Source organism: Parus major, chromosome 11, assembly GCF_001522545.3.
Source record: "Parus major isolate Abel chromosome 11, Parus_major1.1, whole genome shotgun sequence".
Classification (NCBI taxonomy): Eukaryota; Metazoa; Chordata; class Aves; order Passeriformes; family Paridae; genus Parus; species Parus major.
In genome coordinates, this window is record NC_031780.1 from 9,332,039 (window position 1) to 9,342,850 (window position 10,812).

The window sequence follows — 10,812 nt, forward strand, 5'->3', positions numbered from 1 at the left end:
CTTTTTTTTTTTTTCCCAAAGGCAAATCTTTTGAGGGCATTTGGAGCACCTTCTAAATTTAGGATTTGAGAAATTGTTTCCTCCTGTACCAGTCCTTGTGGGGAAGAGACACTATCTCTGTTTTATTGCTGCTTTAAAAAAGGTGTGTTCAGGGTTAACCTCTTGTTATCAATGGATTGTGTCCTTGCTGTCATTCTGGCCAGGCTGACAATGAGGTCCTACACGTGAATTAGGCATGGCTAAAAGCTGCCACTCCTATTATATCCTAATAAATATAATAAAGTGGGAAATCCAAGAATGGTCCGCTTGGGAACGATCTTTGTTATTACTGGGCAAGTCTGTATTTTAAAGTAATGAGCCACCATGTCCTTCGTTTTTCCTATAAATATTGTGACATTAATTATCAGGTTGGGATCTCCCAGGACCTGTGAGGATCTACTGCTCCACCTTGTGGTCTGAAAAACGCTTCCCGTTATTCTACTCTGTACAGAGTGCTCCGCCAGAAAAAGTCCAGCCTCTTCCCCTTTTTTATTTATCTGGAATTTGAATGGAATCAGTATCATACTTTCCCTCGAGATAAGGATCTTAAGGGCAAGTAACGTGCTGTCACCTTTGACATGCTTCAGGATAGACATTGCAAGAGCTCTTTCATTACAGAAGAGAAAAATAGAAATGAAAATATCAGTGAAGAGAAGAGTGCTGTCCACACATACCCACATAGCTCAGGAGATGCAGAATAAATTAAAAATAGCTGGCATAAACCAAGATGCACAATACTCAGCTGCTTTTTCAGTACATACACTGGGCCCAAGGAAACAGTGATCTGGATGGTCAATGAGGCAATTGCTGAGGGTTCATCCTTCCATGCTGCTGTTGGGCCAGAAATCAGCTCATTCCCACACTCCTGCAGTCTTCAGTAAAGAGGAATGCTGTCCAATTGCCCAGCCAAAATCCTTCCCCTCCATCAATGCCACAAAAGCTGGTTCTCAGGCTAGGAAGAGTGATGTAGCAAGACATGACAGCCAGTGCTTGGAAATCATGCAATAACTTTCTCCAGCTCAGAAATACAGACTGCAAAGGAGTAATATTCTTCTGCTGTTGAAATCACAATTCCTGTGTACTTCAGTGGGGTGGGATCAAACTGCTCTTCTGATGCAGGGTTTGTTCTAGGGAAACAGTTTATAGCAAAGCAATACAAGAAAGTCTTTCTGTCCGTGTGGTTTAACACCACTAGTCTGGGAGGGTTGGATCCTATTTTTGACAGCTACCACATATTCTTGGACAATTATGATAGCCAAACGGATAGCAATCAGTTAATACCTACATTAAGAAGAGCTTCTGTAATCACCTGTGCTTTTGGAAGTGAGTGGTTGTGTTCATAAAGCTTTAAGGAGTAGGAGCACTGGAAAAATTACCATCTTCTATAAAAAGACTTATTGTATAATAAGGGCACCTTGTCTTACTACATACCAGCAGTCAGAAAGCTCGTCATAAAAAAAACATTTATGGACTGGCAACGGACAACTGTCTGCCCAGTCCTGCCTGAATTTGGCTTAGTAATATGTTACCACAGAATTCTGTTCACTGGAAGGTTGGTAGTGTGCTGTAGATGAGTGTAGAGAAGGACGTGGCTTGCACAGCCAGACCTCCCTGCAGACAGTTTCTGCTTCGGAATGGTAGACCCTGGTTCCCAAAGTGCTGCTCTGTGCTGTCACCTTTGTCATGCTTCAGGAAAGATTGCAAAACTTGTTTGAATAGAGAATAGGGGAAAGGAGAAAGAAGAGTGAAAATAAAACAAAGGATAGTTTTGATAAGTAGTTTAGAGGTTCTTTCCCATGGTTTTCTTGAAGAATATGTCACAAGGCAAGGAAATTAACTGTTTTCCTTCCATGGCTCTTACCTCTTTTTCCCTTTTTTATGGATTAAAGGTTTCAAAAGCTCTGTGGCTAAAATTAAGTATGTTGAATCTATACAGAAGTGAAGATGCTGAATTACACTACAGTTACCCAGAATTTCCATGAGAACAGGAATTATTCAGCAGTACTGCGGATCTAGGCACTTTCAGTGGTGATTTCTTGAAGGACTCAGATACCCATCTTTAGGAAATCAAGTGTTGAATGTGAATAAATCCTTGCATTGGAACTTACTCTGATTTGGCACCAGTATATAAGATCTGCACAATTAGGATGAAATTTTCCATTAAAGGTTCAAGACTTAGTATGTAGGTAGGGAGAAGGAAAGCAGATGATTAAGGAGCTGCAGTTGGAGGAGGCAATTACAGCTTGGCAAGACCTGGGTAATGGACTGCTAACATGAATCCTTTGTCTCCAAAAGCCTTGAGGAAAGAAAACTCAAGGTTTATAACCAGTATGACATTCCTGGATTTACATACTCTTCATTGAAAATGGATTGGGACAGTGGATTTGTCCTTAAATACAATTTATTTGAACTTTAATAATTATAATGACGGTAATAATAGGAAAAGCAATAATTATTTTTTTTCTTGTTGTGACATTTCAAGTCAAGAAGTTGAGAGTCAGTTGCAAGATTCCAGGGGGGTTGAACAATCCTTAAGGTCCCTTCCAACCTAAATAATTTTATGATTCTATATGTACAAAGAAAATGGAAAGTACTAAGAGTGAGGTAGTAGTGAAAGACCCAGAACTGTTTCACAAGGACACATCATTAAATGTGTGTCTTGACTTCAAAATTACAATACTTTAGTATAACTGGAAATTTGAATTATTTGGTTATGGTTTACTATTTTGTAATAACATTGAGAGCAGTTAGGTACAACAGTGTCTAATAACTACAGGTAATAACTGCAATGTGTGTAAATGCAGGGTAGACTGATATCAGAGAACCATAATACAGTTCTTAAATATTTAATCAATTGGTTAAACTGGGACAAAGGCTTCACAACTGGGAGTTGCTGATGTGCTTACCATCAGACATAGCAAAAATGAAGACATGGGCTATTTGATGTGGCTTCTCAGAAGTGCTCAAAATTCTTTAAACCATTCATTTTCATTTTAATACACAGCAAGAGGTTCAGTAATTTATGGACTGATTTTAATCCATCATTCCCCTCACAGCACATCTAAACTCTCACTGAAGCTGTATGTTCTTCCTGATCTTATGTGCAAGTAGATGTATTAACATTCTCTCTCGTACTGGTCTAAGCATGGCAAAGAAGTATCTATCTGGAAATAATACCTTTAGATGCTGGAGCTGTATTCACATATTCACCAAACTGACAGACAAGTTTGTGATATTTTGCCTAAAAATGAAAGTGAGTTTCTGCCCCCAAACCATGTGGACCATATCTCATTCCCTTTAGAGATATTGTGGTTTCTTCAGTAAAGAAGGGTTGTTGGCTGCTACACTCCTAACCTGGCCTTTCCATTTTCACTTACACCCAGAGCTTATGATGTGAGTGATAAAGTAGACACATGAAACTCACCTGCCTGCTGTTTCAGTTTGAATGTGTATCCAAACCCTGCACTCCATTTCAAACTGTAAGGAAGTCCTCTATTTGTTTCAGTAGGAGTTAATATGACCTTTGAAGGCTCCCTAATGTGACTTGCAGAATTTACTTGTGCAGAAAAGGTTTACTAGAAATTTTCAGTACTTCTTCCTTGGCAGAACTGAGAAGGGTGTACAGGAAAGAAGAGGGCTTGAGGGTGGGGCAGGGGATGGGAAGACCGTAAGCAGAGATTTTAAATTTTCAAAAACAGAACTAAGTTTAGTTCTTGAAGACTTTTCTGCCTCTTAGTTTAGAATAAAGTGGTAATCAAAATGTGCATCAAAAATGTGTTTGGAAAATGCATCTTTGCTTTTGTCAGCCAGTCCACACCTGCTCTTCTATTGTCAGTAAAGCTGGAAAATTAGTTTTGGTAATTGATTTGAGCTCCCTTTAGATCAGTTCTCAATGCTTGCCCTGCATCAGCCACAGGATGGTCCTTTTTAGGTGTGAAATCAAGCTAAATATTATGGATCTCATCTAGAATTTTTTTATGCTGGTATATCTCTAGACCTTTGTAAATTTGTCAAGCTAAGCATTGCTAGAATTGTTCAGGGACAAATAACATCTCTGCATGGGCAGGTATTTAGCTGAGAATCTATATTGTGTGCCACTTATACACTATTTCATGGTATCATACCTCAGAGTCAGAAACAAGGTTACAATTGAAAGATTTGCGTGAGAGATTCAGTTCTTCCCTCTCAGCTATTCTTAATACTCCATATGTAGTAGGTGTATGATGCAGTAGCTTATAACTCTGCAGAAATTCCTGTTCTGAAGATTTATTTTGTGGAGCCACCAAGACATATAGAGCAGAACAGGGAATTTCAGAGAAGCATCTGGCATGTGAGCTCCAGTGCTGAGGAGCCTGGGTGAATCCATGCCCTACATGCACCCCGTGATTTGTGGCTGATCAAGGAAGGGAAAGAAAATAGATGGTGTGGGAAAGGGAAGAGAGCATCTGTGAGCTGGACACTGACTCTGGATCTGGGAAATGAGGTACTGCCGCACCACACAACTGAGCATTGTCCCTAATGTCACACTACAGCTGAGAACCCAGAGCTCATGGCCATAGTGAGGAGATCAGCACAACAGTTTAACCTATCTGAGGTCAGTGGTTTGATGTGCAAATGGGAATTGAAAACCCCTTTTTAGGAAACCAAAATCACTAGATTTGCATCTGAGCTTTGATTGACTGATGAGTCAAACTCTTGGCGTAGGCTTTGCAGTAAGATTACTTCAAAGTTGATTTATTATTATCATCATCAATGCTATTTTGAAATATAAACTCTGATATTGTAAGGCAAAGGTCATCCACCTTTGAACTGTAAAGTGCCAGGTTATATTCTTCCCCAAAACAGTGATTAAATTTGGTGGCAGACACTTTGCAAAGCTGAGGAGGCAGAGTGAAGTAGAAAGACAAGGCGGTGCTGTCAGCACCACGGTTTGCTCCCAGTGAAGTGTGCGGTGGCCAGGCTCCCAGCTCTGTGGGAGGTGACAGCTCCACCGTGTCCTCCTCGATGCCTGACAGCTCTGAGCTCCTGACATTGAGCTGGGCCTGTTCAGGGATATTTGGATCTGGTTTATGCTGTCTTTGGTACCTGTGCCATGGATTGCTCAGTCCTGCATTACAGCTTACAGAACTGTGACTAGGAAGGGAGCATTAGCAAAAATTGTAAGATACTTCTGAAGTGTATTGACTGCTGGCAAACTGTTGAAGCAAACAATATATTCTGGAAATACTGTGGTCTAAAAACACTTTAAAACAATGCTACAGGGGCGATTTAAAGTGGGCATTATGATAGCTAGAGTAATGTTAAAATATTTATCTGCCGCTCTTCTTAAATTCATTAAAAACTTAATCTGATTCTTATGATACGGTAAGTCTCCAGTGACTAATCCGACAATTACATGCTTCCTAATGAGTAGTCTGAACATGACTGACCTTGCAAATACTTTGGCTCACAAATGAAGTACTTTACATTGGTAAATTCCTTTTCCTCAAATTTCAGTGGGAAATATTAATTCTGCCTATGACTATGCAGGAACAGGAAGCAAAAAATAATATTAATACTGAAAGTGTCTTGTACAAAAACTACAATAGCTTGTTAACTAAGACTGAGCATCATCCTCCCCCACTGTGAGCACATCAGTTAATCATAGTAGGCATTACTCAACTTGGCATCAGTAAATTTCAGATGAATCCAAATACCAGGGTAAATCTTTCCCTAATTTGATGAAAGTATAATTTTAATAGTAGTTCTCTTTAATTCACCATAGCCTCTTGTAGAGCTGGGGAGCAATTAAAATGTTTGTTGTGCTAGAAAGAATTCTTTGGAATACATTGATGGTGACCACTTACAGAGAGTTATATAGCTAGGAAATCTTTTTCTTAACTTAATTTAAATTATTAAATTTTATTTTTAAAATATTTTTTTAAAAAAGTGCTCTTACCAGAAAGGCTATAATGAGGTTATAGCTCTTGTAAGTTTAGTTAGTAGAAATGACCATAGTTGATGTTTTCTCCAGTGACAAGCCCTGCCTCTTTGCAACTCTCAGAAATGCACTGCACAAAAAGTATTCCATCTGCTGCAAACAGTGCTTCTCCTCTGTGCTGTGAGCAGCAGTGAAAACCATGTAAGTCATGGTCTTTTTGATCAGCTGGAGTGACAAGGTGATGTTTGAGAATTCCCCCTTTTGGAGTGTTGCCATATCTACTTAGTGGGAGTTTGCAGATTTTTCCCATCTGTACAGAGCCTACCCTATCACCTGATAAATACTTTAGAGCACACAGTGGACATATCCTGCTTCCAAGAAGTCAGTGAGGGCAAGAACTTCTCCAGCCCGTTCATACTAAACTGTCCTGTAAGCTTTCTGTGGTACGTTTCAAATTACAATACAGCCACTAGATCTGTCTCTGCCCTTGTAAGGCAGGTAAGTCCTGTGAAAGTAGGTAACTGATATAGAAAAATAAATGCTCTAGATTTTTAGATCTTACTAAAGACTGGGGATTTTTTTTAATAGCGGAAGAATGATTCCAAAAATTACCGTTGTTTACAAAAGGGTTACATTCTGCCATCTATCTTTGTGCAGAAGTCCCATTGGGGTCTCTCAGCAGGCTACTCCCAAAACACAGATGTTTCTGGCTATTCATTCTGTGTTTCAGTTCTGCTGGATGCTTCTTACTCTCTAGCTTTTTGTTACTGGGAGCTTGTTAAAATACAAATGTTTCTTTTTGTTACCACCACCAGTGCTGTCTCCCCAGTTACCTAACAGAAAAAGTCTGTATAGCTGCCACTGGGTGGTGTACGCCTTGTGTAAGTAAAACTCACTAAAGTAAACTATCAGAGTTTTGGATAAGTGCAACTTCCAGATCTAACCCAAAAGCCTCCATGTCTGGTTTTTTTTTTGGGGTTTTTTTTTTTTTTTTTTTTTTTTTTCTCCTAGAAAATTTCCCTGCAGTTTATTAAAGAAAGAAACTCCAGGACTTGGCTAGTAAAAAGGGGGTGTATGTATATACATCCATGTCCTTGTAAAATTCAACTTTGAATAGGGGAATACAGTGTGTGTTTATATTTTCCTTCTCAGATCTTGTAAGTTTCCATACTTTCTTGAGGGCCACCTACTTTTACAAGCATGGAAAGGCCCTTAGTTCATCTGCAGGCATCTTGAATTAATCACAGTTAGCTTTAGGACATAGTCTATATGTCAACCACCTAAGTTTTTTTTTTGAAATGTAGAGGAAGATGCCATTTTCTATCACTTCCATGTCCTTGATGTTGTTGTTCAACTTTTAAGAACATTTCTAGAACATTTGTGGGTGTAGCTTTTGGTAGGAAAGCAGCATTTCCTTTTGTTAGGTAGCACAAGCTATGCTGACTCAGGACTTAGGACATTATAATGTGCTTCCTTTACACAGAATATTTTTTATCAATCAGTTGATAACACGTTCATAACCCCATGTTTGACTGTCCAAAGTCAGCTCTAGTTAAGTCACTGAGGTTGAGTATTTGCTGAGGCTTTCAGAATAAAGACAAACCGCAGGAGGAAGAGGAAAGGAAACCTTTTACCTTCCACTGCTTTATTTTATGTATACCATCCAATTCAAGTTTAATCTGTTCTGTTGGTTTCTTGTTTACCTAGCAGTTCCTTATAAATATCAAAAATCAAACTGTAATCCTACTATGAGCATCCTGCAATTTTTTAATAGGTTAAGTCTGAACATGCCAGACAAGTATAAAAAAAACCCTTCTGATTTAATCCCTTTAATTTGCTCAGCAGTCCAGAAAACCTACTAAGGTAGTGAAATTAAGTTTTCCCCATGTCTATATCCACATACCAACTTCTGCAGGGGATACATAGCAATTACATGAAACCCATTGTGTTATTCTTTTGAGAAAGGAGAAGTTAAATTGGTGCTAGAAAGGTTCCTTCATGCAGGAAAATTTACACATAAAGCAAACAAGCTCCCAAACAGTTTGAAAGAAAGAAAAGATGGAATTGGCTTGAAACTCAGTAAAGTACTTTTAGAACCTGAAACTCTTACAAGAGTTCCTACTGACTAAAACTGATATATATGTCCAACATAAGAGGCAATGGATGGAAAAAATTTAAGATATCAGAGTGTTTGGTCGTTGTATCAGTAAACAGTTCTTGGCCATTCTATAGACTTTGGTAGCAAAGGGCCTCTGCTGGTAAAGGTCAGATTTTACTTTGATGATATTACTGCAAATTTTCACTGAAATGTTCCTCCTGTAGCTGTTGGCTTTCTCTTTACTGTCATTTGGAAGTATTTGAATTAGAAGAGGCTAATGAAGACCCAGTTTTTTCTAGCTGAACTGACCTAAGATAATATATGGTGGCTAAACAAAATGTAAGAGTTGCACACTGTTACCTTCTGTGCCTGAACTGGCAGTAAATTATGAAGGAAGCAGGTTAGGAAATTAAGTGACCCAAATTACAATAGAAAAGAGTTCAGGCACTCTGGATGTCACCTTGTGCAATGTGAGATAGGGGAACATATCTCTTTTCCTAAAAATTTCCAGATGATGTGGAGATGTGGCAGTGGTGCATCTGTCCTGAGTGGGATGAATGATGCTGCTGCCACACCTGCACCTGACACGGCAGGAGCCTGCTGGGCTCCTGATGCATTGTGCTGCTGTAGTGTGAATGGCTAACACTATTTTTGGATATAACGAAATAAGGATGGAGGTTATTTTTCAGTACTAACTACCTTCTTCAGTCTGTCTGGGTGGTGAGCAGAGAGGTTTTCTGACTCCTCTCAGAAGTTTTGGAGGTATCAAGCTTGACTATTTCATTAGCACCAGTACCATATTAGGTTCCAAGTACAGGTATAATTCCATGTTATTTGATAGGGATTTTCCCATTCATCTGCATTCCTAATTTCACAGGAAGCAATTATTTTATGCTACAAGTGTGAACTATTAGCCTTTATCACCAGGCAACCACACTATCACTATATACATATATAACTATCTTTCAGAACATGCTTTCTCTCTGTCGGTTCTATCTGTATGGTTCACCGTTCACACACAGTTCTCCATCTGCCAGGCAGGCTCTGTTCTTTCTGTGTGTGATCTGAAAGCACCCCAGGCACCTGCCCGGCTTGCAGATGGTGTTACTCCGTCACAGTCTGGAGTCATCACTGACAACACAGCGTACTTCAGGGACATGAAAGTGGATGATGGAGTTAAGGTCTTCCTGAAGACACGCTAGACAATCTGAGCCAACTACAGTACTGGGTGTAATTTTTTGTTGTTGTCATTGCCAAACTGTGCAGGAGGTGATGTTTTGTTTGTAACAAATCTCCTACCTACTTTGGAGGAGGGGAGAACCCCCACACTGCAGAACCGAGGGCAGAAATCACGATCCTATATTAAAACTACCCCCACGAAACCTTTCAGTGTCTGGCGCTAGCTCTTCTAGATGCTGTTTTCCTGCTTGAGTGTTTTTGGTTTGGCGTTCTCCCCCCCCGCCACCCCCCCACCCCCCCCTTGGTGCTATTTTTTGCGAACGAAAAAAAAGTGTTAAGTAGCCTGGAGTGGCAGCAGAAGGCAAACACGCCTGTACTCAAAAACTAAGTTAAAGTTCTTGGAGTGTGCGATCAGTCGTCCCCGGGAAGGGCCGAGCGGTGCCCCGGGTGCTCTGGGGGCCGAGGCGGGTCCCCCTGCCCGGGAGGAGCGGGCAGCGCTGGGGAGCGCGGCGGTGCCTCCGCTCCTCCCTTCGCCATCGGCTCCGCTCCCGGGCGGCGCGGGGCGAGCCCCGGCTCCCGGCTCTCCCCCAGAAACTCCGCCAGCGAGAGCGGGATGCCGCCCTCGCGGCGGTGCGGCTCGGGGCTGCGGAGCCGGGGAAAAAGACCTCGCAAGCGGTTCTCTTACCCCCTCCATTTTTGTAGCAGAGGTACGGAAATCGCCAGACGTTGGCCAGGTCCACGGCGAAGCCGATGACGGAGAGAAGGAAGTCGATCTTCTTGCCCCAGGTCTCCCTGTCCTGGGTGCCGTAGCGCGGGGCGGGGGCGGCGGGCAGGAGGCTGCTGCTGGTGTACTGCACCCCGTTGTGCTCCTTCACCAGGATCAGCTCCACGTCCTTCTTCGGAGGCGGCGGCGGCCCCGCGCGGTCCGGCAAGGGGGCCACCACCGACACTTTGCGCTCGGGCTGGACCTGTTTGTTCATCCTCGCCTTAAACATCCAGAGAGAGCGAGCTGAGGAGGGGGCGCGGGCGCAGATAACGGAAGTGCGCTTCCCGCTGGAGGCGACTCCGCGCTCAGCCCGGCGGTGTCAGCGCGGCGGGAGCGAGGCACGGCCGTAATAAGAGCCATGCAAATGAGGCGGGAGAGGGGGGACCGCGGCGCCCGCGCCCGCCGGGGCGCCCCCGGGGAGCGGGGCTGCCCGCGCCTTCTGCCGCGGGGAGCGGCCGCACCTGGGGCCGCCGCCCGGCCCCGCCAGCTCCGACCCGCGTCCCGCATGGCCCGGAGACCGCACGGTCCAGAGCCTGCACTGCCCAGAGCCCCGCAGGGTCCAGAGCCTGCACTGCCCGGAGCCCCGCACTGCCCGAAGCCCGCATTGCCCGGAGCCCGCTCTGCCCGGAGCCCGCACTGTCGGGAGCCCGCACTGTCGGGAGCCCCGCACTGCCCGGAGCCCGCACTGTCGGGAGCCCCGCATCTCGTCTGGTTCTCTCTGGTTTCCCGCTGAGTTACTCAGGTCGGCTCCGTCCTGCCGCAGAGTACGGCGCGCTCGGAGCGGCTGCTTCCCGCCTGGCAAAACACGCA

General features: G+C 43.2%; 1 protein-coding gene across 1 annotated transcript in view; it reads right to left on the reverse strand.

Moving 5' to 3' along the window:
* The window catches only part of SLC6A2 (solute carrier family 6 member 2), a 59,493-nt gene extending 49,186 nt beyond the window's left edge, over nt 1-10,307 (reverse strand). Inside the window, exon 1 of the mRNA XM_015640358.2 lies at nt 9,922-10,307. Coding sequence (XP_015495844.2) covers nt 9,922-10,231 — 310 coding nt within the window. The 5' untranslated portion in view covers nt 10,232-10,307. The remainder of the gene's footprint in view (nt 1-9,921) is intronic.
* Between the last annotated feature and the right edge of the window lie 505 nt (nt 10,308-10,812).